Source organism: Gadus morhua, chromosome 8, assembly GCF_902167405.1.
Source record: "Gadus morhua chromosome 8, gadMor3.0, whole genome shotgun sequence".
NCBI lineage: Eukaryota > Metazoa > Chordata > Actinopteri > Gadiformes > Gadidae > Gadus > Gadus morhua.
The window spans coordinates 2,298,583-2,318,300 of NC_044055.1; the positions used below are offsets into that span (position 1 = coordinate 2,298,583).

General features: G+C 49.0%; 2 protein-coding genes across 2 annotated transcripts; both read left to right on the forward strand.

The window, feature by feature from the left end:
• The first annotated feature begins 57 nt into the window (after positions 1-57).
• vangl2 (VANGL planar cell polarity protein 2) lies at positions 58-14,305 on the forward strand. Its single transcript, XM_030363288.1, has 8 exons — positions 58-171; positions 5,462-5,851; positions 7,498-7,621; positions 8,332-8,939; positions 10,076-10,209; positions 11,195-11,330; positions 12,073-12,316; positions 13,845-14,305. Exons 2-8 carry the CDS (start codon positions 5,781-5,783, stop codon positions 14,103-14,105), a joined length of 1,578 nt encoding a protein of 525 aa, XP_030219148.1. The 5' UTR covers positions 58-171; positions 5,462-5,780; the 3' UTR covers positions 14,106-14,305.
• A 2,815-nt stretch (positions 14,306-17,120) lies between these two features.
• Positions 17,121-19,396, forward strand: fcer1gl (Fc receptor, IgE, high affinity I, gamma polypeptide like). Its single transcript, XM_030363552.1, has 5 exons — positions 17,121-17,331; positions 18,005-18,096; positions 18,237-18,272; positions 18,736-18,762; positions 18,914-19,396. Exons 1-5 carry the CDS (start codon positions 17,268-17,270, stop codon positions 18,977-18,979), a joined length of 285 nt encoding a protein of 94 aa, XP_030219412.1. The 5' UTR covers positions 17,121-17,267; the 3' UTR covers positions 18,980-19,396.
• Positions 19,397-19,718: the final 322 nt, after the last annotated feature.

The window sequence follows — 19,718 nt, forward strand, 5'->3', positions numbered from 1 at the left end:
CACATCGCACGGAAAGAGGGTGGGTCGGGATTTCAGGGCGATCCCCTCCCCAAGACCCAAAGAGCGAGGGAGGAGGGGCCTAACCCACCGGAGGCGGGGCGCGCACAGTAGTACGGTTGAGTGGAAAGAAGTGGAAAGTAAGAAAATACCTGAATGGACATACCGGAGCGAGTAAGTATACATTTACTTTTGGAATTGTTCGGAGATCACATCGGGCGAGTTCTACTTGTGTTATTTCGCGCCGATGTAAAGTCAGGGAAACCACGAATTCGTGTCGCGAGGGTCTCGTGTTTCCCAAACAATAGTCGGGAGAACGCAATGGTTGCAGACGAGAGCCAGCAGCGGCAGGGAACTTTAGGACCCCTCATCGGCCCTATTGTTTTCAACCAGGCCACGTCGCTTTTCTGACCGGGTCGAGTGTGTGGTACCGAGCAGATGACCCTCACGTTGAAGCAAAAAAACCGAATATGCTTAGGTTAAACGTTTATTTCCCTTTGAAGCCCGCCTATCGCAGCGAATCCATTCATTTCTTCCAGGCCGTCCCATTTCAAAATGGAAAGGGGGAGAAAGCGAAATGATCCCTCGGATAATATCGCATCAGTGCGCGACTGTGGGGCCTGCTGCGAGTCTCTTCTATTGTCTGCCTCGCAGGACCCTCCTTTTTTGTGGTCGTCTCCGAATACCTCCTTTAAGCACATTATTTGGCGATTAAACCGTCCTTAATAGGTCGGTGGTATAAGGTTGTACATTATTTTACAGCTAACATTAGCTAGCCTCCCCCCGTCGCCCGGGTCTGGGCTAGCGCGACATTGTACTCGAAACCCCAAATGTGGAGATCTCAAGACGTATAATTTATTGCACACCCTCGGGGCTGTTTTACCTAACTGTGGCTTCTCCCAGCCTCACGAAACGTTACGAGCAGCACTCCACACTTAATAGCAGGGTTATTGTCAGCAGTATTTCCATTGTAACAGCCTATGCGAGACGTTAGTAAAAATAGTTTTACATTTGCTATTGTAACTGGGACATGGTGATTTTAAGTCTTCCTAGGCCATTGGGCCCAGACATGTGCCAAAATGAAAAAAATGCTCTGCAGTTGCGTCAAGGAATCCAATATATTCGAGCATCCATCTCTCCTGTAATTGGCCGCTTCCTGCCATTGAAGCACTTTTTGGTGTGTAAATGATCTGATAACGTTGAAAGAAAGAGCCCCTGATGTTCGGCCAGTCGCCGCATCACCAGGACGGACAGTAACTTGACTAACCAACCAACCAACCGACCTTGTTGACTCAACCGCGCCCGATGTGTACGCTACACACCTGTTACATTTGTTCTCCCATGTGGGCGCAAAAGTTGACAGTGGCAGTTGTCTTTTTTTTCACTAGCGTGTGTGTGTGTGTGTGTGTGTGTGTGTGTGTGTGTGTGTGTGTGTGTGTGTGTGTGTGTGTGTGTGGCCCTCGTCCCCTGACTGGCCCTTTCCCCAGCGGAGCTTGGATGGGCGCAAACTTATTTTCACAGTTGGTATACATCAGCCCTCAAATGGGGTTGTCGTCGTTTCACTGTAGACTTAAACTGTTGCAGCTGTTGGTCCAGTGCCACTGACCTAATAGGTTGAATGACACCTAGCCACTTAAAAAAAAAACCTCCTCAGTTGTAGATTTAAACTATCTTTTAAGTTTTAAGTTAAATGTTCATGAATGGTGGAATATAAGCCCTACGTTGTAATGAAGGGCATATATATGTTTACTACGTTAGTGATTTGGATTACTGCATGTTTGATTTTGTATTCACATTGTTATTAATAGTAAACAAGGTGCAGTGATTGTGATAATGCCGATTTAGTTTCATTCTGTGTTTAACGTTGTTATTAATGGTTAAGAACATACATTTTAAGGTTTTATTACATGACATTTGTTGCGCCTTCTTCTAGGCTTTCTTGAGCTGGTTGTGCGGTTTCTAACTGACTCCCTATCCCACAAGGTTAAACATTATGTATCTTTGCAACTATGCGAGCCATACAGCGCCAACAATTTGAATCACGCCTGAGTGACTCCTATGACTCATTGACGAGGGAGACCTGGTTCAACACAACACATCCTCTGTGTGGTCAACAAATCTATCGCCGTGTGCAACCTATCAGGCCACTTAGCATTTCTGTGGATAGCAAAGTGTGAAAATGAATCTGCAGACCACCTTACTCCCTTACTGGCCATCTCTTATCATACAGTTATTTCCGAAACTGTTCAAGCGCGACATCGTCATATGTCCCAACAAAGACCACACACAGACGCAGGCAAGTGGACGGGGGTGCAACATCGGCTACAACCAAGTGAAAATGGGGTTCTGCAGTGCATAACACTAAGAGATCAATGGGCCAGAATAATGTATTTTCTTTTAAATTCAAACTTTTACTTGAAGTATTGAGGAGGTGGTTTGAGAGGAAATCCCAATTCTCCCTTTGTAGATTAACTATGTGCTTCAACATAGATATTTGGGGGTAACGTTTGTCACCCAGTGATCACTGTTTACTGTGTTTCAATAAACCCAGTTGGAAAACCTGCTCAGAAGGAGTGAGTAAACACCGCACTACGTTGATATTGACACACTTTGTCTTGTATCATTGAGGGCAGCCATAACGACCCATGTATTTTCTCCACATTCGATTCTAAATATAATTTCTTGTGTGTTTTTATATGAAGAATTGTTGAAGGAGTTAGGCTTGGCATTGACAATGAAGCCAACCTGAGGATTTCCTGCATTAGCTCATTAACTAGGTCATAGGACGCCGAGATGAATAGGTAACCCTACCTGGCCCCGGTGACGGGCCACACCTCGCTAAACGCAGTGTTGCTGTCATACCCTCTTAGAGCAGAGGCTGGCCAGGCCATTCCCTGTGCACCATCCATATTTATTTACACCTCGGTCCAACTGGCTGACACCCCATGCATGTTCCGTGGGATGATGTCAAGAACCGGTAGCATACAAGCTCGTGAGAAATCAGATCACAGCGCTATAGCTTGTTAGATTCAACGAAAAGCACATTCTAATAAGGGGAACAAAGGGAACACGAAGTGGCTCTGTCAAAGCATGTTCTGTTTATTTGTATTCAGTAGTTGGTAATTTGGGAGCTGATAACCCCTGGAAACCCGATCTGTCCTAACAAGCGAGGTTGGCACCCTGCTCTTAAAAACAAAACGATTATGTTTTCTGGCACTGCCTTAAAGAGGGATGTGTGTATATGTCCGATGCAGGAGGTTTTAGAATGTGGAGGCCAACGGGTCAATATGTTGTTTGGCTGATCTCTTGTCAGGAGCAGGAGTTTGGTTTGTAGATGTGTTTGTAATTCGGTTTATAGTTCGAGCAGGACGTATCGACCTCCTATGTAGTCCCATAGCATTATAACACAGCCCTGAAACGGGTACATTTAGTCATCGTGGGCAATGAACATTAACCCATCTGATCAATATTTCTGTTCATAGGTCTATATGGAGTGGGTAGTAATTGATCATCATACTATTACTTCCAGGCTTTTACACTGTGTCTGATTTTAGTTTTTGGTGACTCGTGGAAAACCTGGCTCCGTTCCCTTCAGGGAACGGAGCCCCACGGTGCTCTACTGTGTACTTGTATCATTTATTTGCGTCTTCCAAGGCACTTGTGATTTAGTTGCTCTTAAGTAGCCCCATGGTTATGCCTTTCGACATTGGATTTGAAGTTGACTTCATACTTAGCAGTGTTGCATTCATGCTTAGTTTGCTAGCCCTTCAAAGACTATTGCGTATCCCGATATTATACTGGGTGGGGTTCATGTACATCTTATGTATTCTATGAGAATGAGGCTTGTATTGACAATAGAAGGGATTTATTCATTGCTATAACACATGCCTGTTAATCGTATTACAATTTAGTTCCGTGTTCTAGAAATTTTAGACTAAATACGCTTTTAACATTGTTTATCTGCAGATAAAGGAATTATTACATTTAGCCTAAACCATCTAGCTTCAGATGAATCATTGTGAAAGGAAAAAGCCGTACTTTTTAAACATATGTCTGTAATGTGCCATTTCCGTCATGGATTCAAACTGCAGGTTCTGGTATGCCCTTAAGGACCTAGCTAATACATGCTGCAGATTTTGATGGGGCTGGCAGATAAAGAGGCTTTACTAGGCATGCAGAAGCTCCCTTAAAATCAACGCATACAGAGCAAAGAAACATGAAACGAAACGGATTATACATCTATCCATGAGCGCAACCAAAAGAAACGCAGAATGCAGGACACGGATTCTCACACTTTCTCTCGCTTGGCGTGAAGTGAAGCGAGTGAGTACAATGGGATTTTATTTGGGGGTGGGGGTGGGGTTTATACGACACACATTAACCCTCATTCAGCAGCCCAATAGGGCAGCGCATCACCGGCCGTTTCCCACAAGCGGCCAATCAAAGGCAGTGGGCAGCGCCCGGCCTTTATCCATTAACCACCGTACGACAGGCCTACATCCGTCATTCCGGCTCTTAAGAAAATAAAATTCATTTTTGGAATATCTGGGCATGCGTTTCTTACGAGTGACAGAGGGCGGCACAGGGTCAAGTTTCCACGGCAACTGTCTGTCAGCCTCCGATCCCCATACAGCTGAACACCCTCTTTCATTGCCATGGCAGCGGAAGGGGCCCTGTTACCCGGGGGACGGGGGGAGTGTGGGAGGGAATGTGAGACCGGGCGAGTGGGAGAGGGAGAGTGCAAACAAGTTTTGTGAAAACACGGTAATCCAATATGGCCGCTATTGTTGCGCCGGATGGCGTCGGCTAAACTCACTTTTTCGGTTCTGAGGAGGAGGGGGGGGGGGGGGGGGGGGGGGGGGGGGGGGGGGGTCCAGTCCGGCTAGGATCAGGACGAGACCCCGGTAGTCTTGGGACGGGTACTAGCCCGCACGGGGCCGGCGTGTCCGCTAGCAGCCAGCTGGATCGCAGCGCAGCGAGGTCTCCAGCGCCCCTGTACTTATCTAGGAACATGACGGATACCACCAGCGCTCACTAGGTAACGTGAGGAGGGCGGTACACCGAGCGAAGCCCTTAGTGGCTTGTAGTGGCTTCCAGTCCTGCCAGTGGTGGCGAACAGAGTATGGTTTTGGCGAGGCTAACCTTTGTTTTGAGGGCTTCGGCCGTTTAATAGCAGATCCCCTGCTCTTATAATGAGACCAGAGAGGAGACCGACTTTTCCCTGGGGTTGTTTTGATTCTAGACTTCCATGTGTCACGTCACAGGTCGTTAATCTCGTTTTATTCCTTGAGAAATTGGGTTACCCTTTCAGCGCTTCAGCCCTCAAAAAGCTTTGATCCTTCCAGGGGGATTTACCGTTGTCTTAAGTGCCCGTAATCCATCGTAAACATTAAAAAGGCTCTGCCTGATTTGTCACGTCTTAGAATGTCGTACTCATGTCTCTCCCCCCCCCCTCCTCTTTCAGACTTTGTCCAGCTCACGTCTCCCCCGCCACGTCACCGCTACCCACAATCCTCTCTGACGCGCCGGGTTCTGGAGCGCCGTTCCTCCTCCGCCTCCTCCTCCCTCGACCTCCACGACGTCCGCCGCCTCCCCCCTGCCCTCCCTCCTCCCCCCCCGCCTCCTCCTAGGCCTCCAAGATAGATTCCCTAAGGAGCACGGTCGACCTGCTCAAGCTGCCGCTGGTCCTCTCCACCAGGTCCATCTCCGAGCGCAAGAGTCAGCTGGGCGGAGGGGGAGGGGCCCGCAAGGCCGGCCCGCCGCCGCCCGCCACCCGAGACAACATGGACAACGAGTCGCAGTACTCGGGCTACTCCTACAAGTCCTCGCACTCCCGCACCTCCCGCAAGCACCGGTAAGGCCCCGGGGTGGCGGTCCCCGGACTGGGGGGTGGGGGGTTCGCTCTGCGGTCAGAGCGGGGGGGTTTTGAGAGGGAAACCCACTTCTCCCTTTGTGGATTAAACATCGATATTTGGGGGTGAAATCTGTGTTTGAATAATAAACCCAGGTGGGAAAACCGGCGCAGGTCGAGGCAGTAACCAATGCGTTGGGTTGATATTGATACATCTAGTCTCGTATCGTTGACTATAGCCATAACCACTACTTCTATTTGATCCATATTAGATTCTAAATATCATTTTGTGTGTGTTTTATGGACCCCCACTCTCCACAGGGGGCTTAACGATGCGTTAGTGCCAGGTTTGGGACGCTTCCCTCTGTGAGCTCCCACCAAGAACACCAACATTTGACGTTTAGCCTTGTTGTTGAAAGTCCCTTTTACTTTGATCGTGTTGGGGAGCTCCGATTCGCCGAAATTGGCGTACTCTAATGTGACGTTCCTTCTGGAGGATTCAAATCCGATCAATAAAATATGCAAATGCATTCCGGTCCGCTATCCGTGTAAAGCGTTGTGTGTATCCCCCGTGCCCACTTGGAGCCAGGCCAGGTTGGCAGTGTACCCCTCCAGATGGCACTCCAAACCAACACGTTCACATCCACACCCCAAAACAGGCAGTACCCACAATGCACTGCAAGCTGTTGCTCAACCGAAAAGCCGCAGAAAAAAGACGGTGCGCAGTAGTCCCACACATTCCTCTCGATGTGGTACCGGTGTGAGGAACGACATTAAGACGATAATTATAGGAGTGACCGCTCCATTGTTAGTGGAGCACCAACCGGGCTGCGCGTTAATCCCCGTTAACCCCTTAGAACCAAGTCCCTGTGCACAGCCTTTTGATTCTCAGGTGCTGGTGATGTGTGCAGCCAACAATAGATAAAGCTAAAGAAAAGTGTAAAATCACTGCACACTGGTAAGCTGATTTATGTAAACGACGCTTTTCGCTGTTGCTTCGTCAGGTTCACTCAACTCCACATGACAGCGACATTACCCCCGTTAACCCCTCCTCCTCCTCCTCCTCCTCCTCCTGCTCCTCTCTCCTCTTCCTCCTCCTCTTCCTCCCCCTCCTCCTCTTCCTCCTCCTCCTCCTCCTCCTCCTCCTGCTCCTCTCTCCTCTTCCTCCTCCTCTTCCTCCCCCTCCTCCTCCTCCTCCTCCTCCCCCCCCTCCTCCTCTTCCTCCCCCCCCCCCCTCCTCCTCTTCCTCCCCCCCCTCCTCCTCTTCCTCCTCCTCCTCTTCCTCCTCCTCTTCCTCCTCCTCCTCCCTCTCCTCCTCCTCCTCCTCCTCTTCCTCCCTCTCCTCCTCCTCCTCCTCCTCCCCCCCCTCCCTCTCCTCCTCTTCCTCCCCCTCCTCCTCCTCCTCCCCCTCCCTCTCCTCCTCCTCCTTGCTCCTCCCTCTCCTCCTCCTCTCTCTCTCTCTCTCTCTCTCTCTCTCTCTCTCTCTCTCTCTCTCTCTCTCCTGCTCCTCCTCTTCCTCTTCCTCCTCTCTCTCTCTCTCTCTCTCTCTCTCTCTCTCTCTCTCTCTCTCTCTCTCTCTCTCTCTCTCTCTCTCTCTCTCTCTCTTCCCCCCCTCCTCCTCTTCCTCCTCCTCCTCCTCCTCTCTCCAGGGACCGGAGGGAACGGCACCGGTCTAAGAGCCGGGACAGCAGCAGCCGGGGGGATAAGTCGGTCACCATCCAGGCGCCCGGAGAGCCTCTGCTGGACGCAGAGTCCACCCGCGGAGATGACCGGGTGAGCCCCTCTTATCCCCCACACGCTCATAGAGCGAACCCCCCCAGGTCTCTGTGTATCGCGCACCGACCAGTCGCTAGCAGCCACCGCCATTCATTCAAACCATCGTCCTTATTGTACGACGCGCTGTTTGAGAACAGAGGCGGTGCTGCCCTCAGTACAGGGTTATGTTCATCGATGAACTGCTCAGCTGGGCCGTAGACACTAAGGCCGGTACACACACCCCAGCGTGGTGCAGTCAAGGTTTCCGTTGTGGTCCACCGGCCGACTTGAGTGTTGAGCATCGCTATTCTGGTCTGTGGTACCTGAGGTACTTCCTGCTCAAAGGTCTTGTCTCTGCACATCCTCGATGCGGGGGCAAATACTTCAATGCTAGTCGTTGTAGTTGCCTTGTCGGCCCTTTTGACCCCCTCTTGATCATCTTAAAGGGGACATATTATCCCACCAGGTGTGAGTGAGCCCTTACAAGCTTTTTTGAAAATCTGTGTCTTCTGCCATCACTTGTGGGCGTGTCCACCTAGATGTATGACGGGTAGATGAGCAACGTTGGCTACAGTCCGCCGGGTAGGCTTCACACCTGGTAGTATAATACGTCCCCTTTTAACATAAGCAGCTTAAAAGCGACACAAAAAACTCATCGTCGATGAGAAGCCGTTCGTCCCCCCCCCTCTCCCCTCCTTTAAACACAACGCCCCCGCCCTGCGTTCCAGGACGACAACTGGGGCGAGACGACCACGGTGGTGACGGGCACGTCGGTGGACAGCGTCTCCAACGAGGACCTGACGCGCGTCTCCAAGGACCTGGAGGAGAGCGTGCCGCTGCGGTGCACGCGCTTCGCCGGCCCGGTGCTGGGCGGCTGCCTCAGCCTGTTCGCCCTGCTCACGCCGCTGGCCTTCCTGGTGCTGCCGCAGGCGCTGTGGCGCGAGGCGCTGGACCCCTGCGGCACGCCGTGCGAGGGGCTCTACGTGTCGCTGGCCTTCAAGCTGCTGGTGCTGCTCATCTCGTCGTGGGCGCTGTTCCTGCGGCCCGCCCGCTCCGCGCTGCCGCGCTTCTTCGTGTTCCGCTGCCTGCTGATGGTGCTGGTGTTCCTGTTCGTGGCGTCCTACTGGCTGTTCTACGGCGTGCGCGTGCTGGAGCCCCGGGAGCGCGACTACCGCGGCATCGTGGAGTACGCGGCGTCCCTGGTGGACGCGCTGCTCTTCATCCAGTACCTGGCGCTGGTGCTGCTGGAGGTGCGCCACCTGCAGCCCGCCTTCTGCCTCAAGGTGGTGCGCAGCACGGACGGCGTCAGCCGCTTCTACAACGTGGGCCACCTCAGGTTGGTGCGTGCGCGTGGGGGGGGGGGGGGGGGGGGGTCCGACCCTCGCCGACCCTCTACACCTCACTTCAGTCACGTAGGATCACATCACGTAGGCCCGTCGGTCAGTTTAAACCCACGGACGGGAATGCTACACAGTGATGTGTAAAGGGCTGATTATGGTCCCACGTTCACGCAACACAAGGGGGTGACGGACCCCTTACGTCCTTGCGGACCCTCCTTGCGTCCACCGCAAGGGCCGGACGTGCGCCTCCCAGAAATTGTAACCTTCCGTCGAGGCGACGCAGCAGCGAGGGCTGTGATTGGTCCGCTCCCTAGAACCCGACGCAGAACCAAAACAGGTTCACGACAGCGTTGAAGCGTCTGCGTGGCCGTTCCGTTGCGTGAACGTGGGACCATAATCAGCCCTATAAAGTAGTACCTAGTCGTCAAGGTCTAAAGATCTGACTTAACGTGTACGATCCAGTGTTTCGTGATCTTGACATGAAGATCAATTTACTTCATAAACGCTACCTGAATGAAGATTGGCTTTTTGGTTTCAGGTCTTTCTATAATTGGCCATATTCTTTGTTACCCCTTTTAGTCCGGGGTCACTGATCTGATGTGTGCATTGACCTATATCGTACAGAAAGCTGTTTACTTTCTGTATAGGATTAGAAACTCTGTTTATAGTAGTACTTCTTAGTAGTAGTAGAACTACTGCTTACACAGAAATAGTGCAGTAAGAAAGCCCTTTCTCCACTGGACTTTTAGCATTGGCAAAGCCTTAGTGTGTTGAGCTTTGCTTGGCCTGCATCGGGGACATTTAAGGTTCTGACCCCCGGTCGATGTCACTTCACCTTTCCATCATGTCTACGTGAGTGAGCAGCAAACATACAGTCGGAAATCCCTATAGTTTACAATAAAACAAATGCTTGACTGTGGCTCAAACGAATCGAGTCCGAAGGCGCCTTCCGTCTGTCTTCTATCGTAATAACACGTACTTTCATTACACAGAGCTAAAAATAACACATCAGACCTTAAATCACTGTTTATGTATTGAACATAATGCGTGGTCGCGGTGCTAGGCTAACGCGGGCTAGCTCGTCGTGGGGGACTCACGGCTGTCCCCTCCAACCCCCCCTCCCTCCACCCAGTATCCAGCGGGCGTCCGTGTGGGTGCTGGACCATTACTACACGGACTTCCCCGTCTACAACCCCGCCCTGCTCAACCTGCCCAAGTCCATCCTCTCCAAGAAGATGACCGGCTTCAAGGTCTACTCCCTGGACGGTAACTGACGGCAGCCTCCCGCCTCTTTTGCGTTGACATTTACATTCAGGGCGTTTAGAAGACGCTTTTATCCAGAGAGACTTACAATGAGTACATTTATCATAAGAAATTGAAACTGAATACCTCTGTCGGTACAATAATGATGTTCATAGAACCAAGCACAAAGCACTAACAATCTCTAGGTTAACCCATACCCCGTATACAACAAGATAGCTAGGAAAGAGCTAGGCTCCATCTCCGTTCTGTTCAGCCAGGCTGCTTCCTGTCCCCCGCGATGCTGTTTAAAGGGGCTGTAGGTTGAGATTTTAGAGCGTTTGTTGTTTGGGTGGGATTTGGGAGAAGTGCCACAGCCCTTCGTCCGCTGTTTGTAAATTAAATGATTTGTTAATATCCACATAATATAAGTTCCGGTTGACCGCGCGCCTGCCTCTGTAATTGAGACCATTAGGATTTGAGGACCGCTCCCGATCGTTACTGACCAATCAGGGCTTCTCTTCCGTTTTGGGGGAATAATAATAATACATGAATAGACTGTATTTCCTTTTTTTTATCATTTAAATTTGGCCCGATTCATTCTGCTTAGCTGTAAGCTTCCTCCATCTAGCTTTATCCTTGTTGAGAGATCATGTGGGCCCTCTTGTGTTGGGAATGAGAGACAAAGAGCAAGAAACAACAACAACCTACTCAGTGTAATGGGTCCGGGTTCCAGTCCAGAAGTTGTTCAGACATTGGAGTTTTGAGGAGAACGCATTAAGTCTGGACCGGCCCGCAGCCCCAGAAGGGAAAAAACAAACCTGGGAGCATTTAGTGAAGGCGTGGTCCGGGGAATTTGGCTCTCCTTGGGATCATGATGGCGAGCAGGCGCCAAATGGAAGCCGACCAGCGAGGGCCCGTTAGCCCCCAGAGCAGCTCTCTGCGTCGGTGAAGGGGTGGAGGCCGTGTGCGTGTCTTGTGTGCTCAACGGTCGACTTGTTGCGTCTTGCAGAGAGCTCCACCAACAACTCCACGGGCCAATCCCGGGCCATGATCGCAGCGGCCGCTCGGAGGAGGGACAACTCCCACAACGAGTTCTACTACGAGGAGGCGGAGATGGACCGCCGGGTCCGCAAGCGCAAGGCCAGGTGAGACCCCGAGGGACGCGCGGCACCACTCGTTGGTTCATGGCTGAGCCGACTCATTCGTTCATATCCGAGTCGACTCATTGGTTCATGGCTGAGCCAACTCATTCGTTCATGTTTGAGTTGGTTCATGGCTGAGCCGACTAATTCGTTCATGTCCGAGTCGACTCATTGGTTCATGTCTGAGCCGACTCATTCGTTCATGTTTGAGTTGGTTCATGTCTGAGCCGACTCATTCGTTCATGTTTGAGTTGGTTCATGGCTGAGCCGACTCATTGGTTCATGTTTGAGTTGGTTCATGTTTGAGTCGGCTCATTGGTTCATGTCTAAGTCGACTCATAGAACGACAGCATTTCCTATTCAATTTGCCTAAATGTGTGTTAATTGTAATTGTCTCTAATTTTCACCCTAATACATACCCCATTGTGGCGGCCATACCGTCACTTAGGTAAAGCTTTTAAAAGGTTCTACATTTACAGTATTGTGTTTTCATTTCTGGTACGGCAGTACCAGAAAAGGACCCTCCATCAAAGAAAATAAAATAAGTTGACCAATCCTTTCAGTATATTTATGTCTAGTATATAATACTGAGCTGAATCCTAAATAATGTTTGAAGAGACCCAACGGAGCCCTGACGCCCCACCAGAGGACGCTAGCGCCCCACAAGGCGTTTACACAAACCCCCCAAAAGACATAAACCCACCGAGCGCGTCCCCCCCCCCCCCCCTTGCCCCCCCTCTCCCAGGCTGGTGGTGGCGGTGGAGGAGGCCTTCACGCACATCAAGCGTCTCCACGACGACGAGGTGGCCGCCTCGCCCAAGCACCCCCGCGAGGTGATGGACCCCCGGGAGGCGGCCCAGGCCATCTTCGCCCCCATGGCGCGGGCCATGCAGAAGTACCTGCGCACCACCCGGCAGCAGCCCTTCCACAGCATGGAGAGCATCCTCAGCCACCTGCAGTTCTGCATCACGCACAACATGAGCCCCAAGGTGAGAGGGCGCCGCCGCCGCCGCCGCCGCCGCCGCCGCCGCCGCCGCCGCCGCCGCCGCCGCCGCCGCCGCCGCCGCCGCCGCCGCCGCCGCTGCCGCCGCCGCCTCCTCCATGCATGACCAATCAGAGTGTTTGTTTGGTGGCCGCCGCCTCCGCCGGCGGCCACCCAACAAACACTCTGATTGGTCATGCATGGAGGAGGGAATGATCTTTATTTGACCATGTCCAGGGAGCGAATGGGTTTTTCGTAGGCGCAATCCAGGAAAAGTCCCGCCTCAAGCGCTAGGATTGGTCAGGCAGCCCGTCAGTCAAATTCGCACGCTGACTCCTAACCTTTACCCTAAACATAACCCTAACCCTAAACATAAACATAACCCTAAACATAACCCTTAACATAACCCTTAACATAAACCTAAACATAACCCTAAACATAACCCTTAACATAAACCTAAACATAACCCAAACCCTTAACATCACCCTAAACATAAACCTAAACATAACCCTAACCCTAAACATAACCCTAACCCTAAACGTAACCCAAACCCTTAACATAACCCTAAACATAAACCTAAACATAACCCTAACCCTAAATGTAACCCAAACCCTTAACATAACCCTAAACATAAACCTAAACATAACCCTAACCCTAAACATAACCCAAACCCTTAACATAACCCTAATCATAAACCTAAACATAACCCTAACCCTAAACATAACCCAATCAGAGAAATGTGGTTCACTAACGATGGTTTAATGTGCATTACAATTGAAGCTTTCCTGCGGTCACGTGACGGATTTGAGCCTTTTTGGATTGGATAAGGGATTTAAACCAACGTGATTGGATAATCTCCGGCTGTCCCCTCATTAATATTCATGATTTTTATGAGGTACAGGTACAAGAACAGCAACATGTTGGAGAGCTCCCCCTTGTGATTAAAAGGAGAGGACTAGGAACAAATATAAACAATATTTACAGTATGATTAAAAACTAAACCTATTCTGCGTCTGTTGACAACTGACAGATTTGTTTGCCCAAATAAGGGCGCCAGCAGCCATCCGGTCTTGCCCTTACACTGGGTCTGAGAGACCTGCGATTACCTCAAACTATTCTATAGACCAACGCTGCGTCAGTTCCCGGGGGATGTATAAAGAACAGGTTTTGAAGAAACATGCCGTTACGTTTCATGTGTTTCTTCTTATCTGCAAAACGGTTACATTTTACTTCTGCTCTGCGAGTTATCAGCATAAATGCGTCGCAATGTGACACTCTGCTGCAAGCGTGTTGGGAAATTGTACCAGAGAGATATGCGCGGGTTAACATGCCACAGAATGACTTCCATGTGTGCGTGATGATAAAGTATTGCACAACTAAAACAGCACGTCGCCGTTCACGCAGTAGACCAAACAGTGAGGGGCCCAGCTGGGATGCAGACGTGCCCCCGCTTGGGTGTCTCCGCCAGCTGTTCCTCTGGATTCCCACCGACCAGATCAGTGATTAACATCGTCCCCCTCGTCCCCCTCCCCCAGGCCTTCCTGGAGCGCTACCTCAGCCCCGGCCCCACCATGCAGTACCAGCGGGAGAGCGACAGGGGGCGCCAGTGGACGCTGGTGAGCGAGGAGCCCGTCACCTCGGCGCTGCGACAGTCCCTGGTGTTCTCGCTGCGGCGCCTCGACTTCTCCCTGGTCGTCACGGTGACGCCCCTCCCCTTCCTGCGCATCGGCGAGGAGTTCATCGACCCCAAGAGCCACAAGTTCGTGATGCGGCTGCAGTCGGAGACCTCGGTGTGACGGAGCCGACGCCGCCGCCGCCCCGACGAGGACGAGGGCGACGATGAACAGAGATTTGTGAAGTCCTTTTTACAGTACGACCCCTCCCCCCCCTTACCCCCTGTCCCCCCTCCTCCGAGCTCCTCTCACACTACAGCATCGACCACCTGGATGGAAGAGACTAATGTGGCAGCAAAGAAATAATCAATTGCCCCCCCCCCCCCCCCCCCCCCCCAATGCTCCATCTCCTCCACCCCCCCCCCCCCCCCCCCCCAATGCTCCATCTCCTCCACCCCCCCCCCCCCCCCCCCCCCCCCCCCCCCCCCCCCGTTGTCTGTTTCCATGGAAATAACCTCAAAGGGGAGGGAAGACCCTGTTTCAGGAGGAGTGTTTTAGACACAGCCCAGATCTCGTATCTCCTCGGACACCTCCGCTGGGGAGACTGTCTGTAACCCCCCCCCCTCCAACACCCCCCCCCCACCAGCGTGGGGGTCATTGCGACACATGTGTCAAAGACACCATCATCCTTCCCCTTTCCCACCGCCCCCCCTTTCTTAAACCGTCGCTTGTGTTTTCGACTGTATCCACGTTGTTGTGACCACTGGACCACATCGCGATGACACGGAGGAATGAACCACTGCAGACGGACGGACGGGGGCGGGGGGGGGGCAGACCAATGGGAGCCCGGCTCCTAACCCGATGAACCTGATATACCACTCCCGTCGTTTGACCCGTCAGTGCAACGTTTGGCTTGGGACGATTTATTACTGCTTTTATACCGAGAGTGCAACGTTGTCGTTTTGTTTTTAAGATTAACAGAATGTAGCCCCATGCGATTCAGATAACAGTTGTGTTGCCTTTTGAGGCGGCTTCGCTTCGTTTTTTTTTTGAAAAGCAAAAAAGTGCTTTCGGTGTTTCTTAAGACGATGTTAATAATCCATGAATGTTTGTTTTAGGCGGCTTGCATTTTTTTTTACACTGGCCTTTTTTTAACTCCAAGACAATTTTCCACGTTTTTTAATAAGACTAAACATTGCAGCTCCATGACAACATGACGTTTTTATTTTTTATTTTCAGCAACATTTATGTTTGTAGGAGAGAAGGAAATCCAGCTGTCTTCTCAGGACTAAGTTAATGTACATATATTCTCATGCAATTTTTTTTCACTCAAACCCACAAACAAAAACCTAAGTCAGGCAAACCGGATATGTGATTGTATCAGCGCTGACGCACAACACTGTCATTTAAAGAAGAAGCAAAAGGCATCTCAACTCTGCTCCCATGCACGCTGACGCCATCTCGCCTGCCACCACTAGGAGGTGCTAACAAGCAGGTCCAGCTGGTGGCGGGTGTGTGTGTGTTTGGATGCGAGTGTGTGCGCGTGTGCACTTTCATGTTTGTGAACCTGGAGTCCCTGCCCACCGCTTGCTCCGTAGCCTCCGGCCAGTAGCAGATCACCGAGTTGTGCCACAAGTTCAAACCAAGCAGCGATCCAACGCTGTCTGCCCCCCCCCCCCCCCCCCCCCCCCGCCCGCCTTATGCCTTCACGAATCCGCGCGGGTTCCGTAATGCTTGGACAACAAACACAGAAAATGACAAAAAGCCACTTTTGGATCCACGATAACGTCCTTCAATGTCTCCACACTGAAATATACTGGAACCGAGTCTAGCCTCAATACCCGCGTCTTTATTTCTGTCTGTGTACACGTTAGCCTGAGTGCGTGGGGGCCACCGTGCGGCCTCCAGAGACTGATTAAGCCTTTCGCCTTCTCAGTAGGAAAGTTATTCAGCTGTATGAAGCTTCTTTCACCTTTCTATCTGAGATAAAGCCTTGCAATGAACAAGTCACATCCGGCTGATCATGATGACGATCAAAGATGCAAGTGAATGTCTTTCTAATTTTGTAATGCATGCCTGAAATACTTTAATTTTTTTTATCGAGAACTTTGTTTTTCTATCTTTTTTTTTTTAATGGTGCCTAAGTTATGATGATGATGCAATTTTCCACAAAGTTTTTCTTTTGTTTTTTTTTGTTAAAAGAGGGGACTTGGAAAGAAAAAACACTAAAAAAAACACAATTTGTAGATTTGTCTTGTATTTTCTCGCTTTTTGGTAACTGTAGCTTGTATAGTGTCTTATTTTTTCCATTATTAAACCATTTATTACTTGTTTCTGCGTTTACATTATCGTCTGAAAGATGATTCTGCCGTATCACTCGTCCTATAAGGTAATGGGGAGTGAAAGAGGAAGTCAACTCAACTTAATTTGATAAGGTTTTGAAACTGGCACCTAATTGCAGTGAAATGTCTTTTTTCAAGTTTCCCTATTTGCACAGAATGGGTTGTATATTACTGCTGCAAATGTGAATGTAAATGGACTGCATTTATATAGCGCTTTTCTAACCAATTAATCTAACCAAACAATTTAGTGATGAATCTGTATATATATATATATATATATTTGTTTCAAACAGAAGGAACAACATTCAAAGGCTTTGAAACATGATAGTTGAGTTGCTAAACCATTTCCCTTTAACCAATGAGTACATTAAGTGTGATCGAAGACAGCTCAACAAAGCTGCATGAGCAGTTTGAAAGCTTTACATAAAAAAGGTTACATTTGCTTTTGAAAAGACCAAGATGTGTTTTCACAACCTATCTCCGTGGTTTCATCCAGCCCAGTACGGGATGTTGCCACACACTGGTGTCCTATTGAATTCAAGACTTATAATGCATCTGAAAACATACAACCTCAAGAGTCAATCACCTCAAAATGACTTGAATACATATAAACAAACTCAAAAATGATTTAAATGCAAATTAACAGATATACCAGCAATACATATTCCCATGGTATAAATGAGCTTATTATGAATTTCTTGTCAAAGAATAAAAGAAGGAACCCAGTTGGTTTAAGAGGAAGCGGGCAGGCAGTGTATGCGTGTGTGTGTGTGTGTGTGTGTGTGTGTGTGTGTGTGTGTGTGTGTGTGTGTGTGTGTGGTGGGAGGTGATGCTGCCTGTGGTTTTTTCTCTTCTTCATACTGTCTGAACGGACAGAGAGCCACTCTGCTTCCTGGTAGAAGCTACTGTCAGCGCTCTGTCGTCGTCGACATCAATCCGAGAGACACATTGCAACTCAAACCGATTTGATCTTCTCCGCCGACAAAACCCACCTGGTGAAAGGATGAAGACCATGATGCGAGGGGCTCTCCTGGCCGTCCTTCTGATGGTCAACCTAAGCTGCGTCGGTGAGGAGCACTTCATCTCTTCTTTCTGTGTCGAAGCCTCTCCCTTGACTGCGTGATACTTTTATACCTCAAATAAACTGGGCAGTGTTTCGGCGAAAAGTTATAGTTATAACTTAACTCTTGTTGGTTCATAGTTACATTTATAGCTATAATTCCTGTGTTAGCTACTGTTATAATAGTTATAATTAGTTAGCACTGTGTTCATCAACCACTGATGTAAGAACATGGGACAACGGAAGCAGTGCCAAGCATAGATGACCAATGGGCTAGGCCTACCAACCATGGGCATGGTACAGATATGGTATGATACCGGATTAAGCTTATTCCTAATACAACACAAGACTTGGGAGCCATGTCTGGTTGCATCCTTATTGCTCCCTCCATAGACTCCTACTGCAGGTGTAAAGTGTACATCTTAAACCTGCAATATGTACGATTTTGTCATTAGCAGCCTCTAGTGGTTTGAGTCGGAGCTGCAGTTATAGCTTTATAATTGTCCTACTGTGTGTCGACTCGGGGAGGGGAGGGGAGGGGAGGGGGGGTTGAATCGTGGGGGAGTTGATTTGTGGAAGGGCGAAAGAGGTAGTAAAGATCGATGCACATGGTAAAGTATTATCGGACAATGGCGAATGTGATCTGGGTTGCCAACATCTCTTGTCCTGTGATTGGTCAGACGCCTTCGATGACATGAAGGTCTGCTACGTGCTGGACGCTATTCTGATCGCTTACAGCATCGTTCTGACGGTCCTCTACATTAGGCTCAAGGTAAGAGAAACCAAAATATAATCAATCTTTCATTAAAAAAACCCTCATATTTAATGTATATTTAAGATAACATGTGTTTGCAAAAATATATATAGGCCTACGAAAAAGTATGTTGCAGTTTATTTTCGTTTGTTTTGTAGCTCTATCCCGCTACTCCACCTCAAGATCATCCTGAGGTAAGTCCGTTTTTTGTTCTGTATTTGTTGATCTGTTGGCATGACGATGACTGGTGGTTCGGTTGGTGCTGTAGGCCATGAAGTATAATCCAGCCATAATGTACTCATACATAATGCAGTGTCAAATACGGAATGTACGATCATAGACTGTATAAAAAAGGTTTATACACACAAACACTTGAATGTTTATTTTCTATACAAATGGTTTAAAGTTGGAAAGTCGAGAATCCAGAATCGCGATGAGCCTGAATGCGTTAATGTGTAGGCCTATAACAAGGGAAAGTCAAACAGTAAAGTTAGATTACTTATTGACCTTTTAAATTGCACGGGATGAACGTTTACATTTTTCAAAATGTATTTGAAAAATGCTAAGCACACGGATGCACACCACATTTTGTAGGGCTATGTTTGTTTGGAATTGTATGCCAATAAATAGCCTACTGTATATCTTTCTATTTCACAGAAAAGTGATGCAGCAGGGATATATTCAGTGAGTATTGTCATGCACAAATATATTTTCCTAATATTACCGTATTTTGTACTTGCATATCACAATGCAACACAAACCAAATACAAATTTGGTGTCACTTAGAGCCGCACCACGCGCGGCTGTATTAACACGTCCTCTTTGTCTCCGACAGGGCCTGACCCCACATATTTCAGACACCTACGAGACCATCAGGGTGGAGAAGAAAGCTCAGATGTGATCCCTGAAGAAATGATGCGTTGTGCGATCATGGGCTGTCGTCGTCTGAAGAGAAGGGGCTGCTCACTGACCCCAGGTTCCACCCAGCGGTTGCTTTAAGCTTGTTGGCCAGTAGGATTGTATGCAATAGAGTTAGTATGTTTATTTTACTTTTGTAGCTGGTAATAAGGGCATATATGCCAATAGTGTATTGCTAACATGCTTTTTGAAAGACATTTAGATTAGATTAAAGCAATGTATAATTAATTCATCTTCAACATGATATATAGGCTAATAACTTTTGATCCCTGCCAAAAATATATTTGTGTGTATATATTTTATATTATATTAATATGTGTCTTGACGTTTTAATTTCCAACTTTTAAGTGTATATTTTATTGCATTACATTTCGACAAATAAAACCAAGAACACAGACTGCATTGCTTCAGTTCCTGTAAATGGCTGCATGTTCTTCAATCTTAAAATAAACCGTAAAAAAGGCCCGGACCGCAGCTCAAACAGTACGATATCTAACAAGAAGCCATTAGGCTACTCTCCCAGCTTATCTTAATAGAGGTCGGGAAAACATTATTCGACCCATAACCACTGCTTCACGATTAGGTGGCATGATAAGCCTACGCACATTTAGATATTCCCCCGGTAATGGTTAACATGTTATGTAGGCCTCGTTTTTGAAAAGGTATTATTGAGTCGAACAACAACAGCACTAGGAGGCAATCACGCACCAAAAGACAACAGC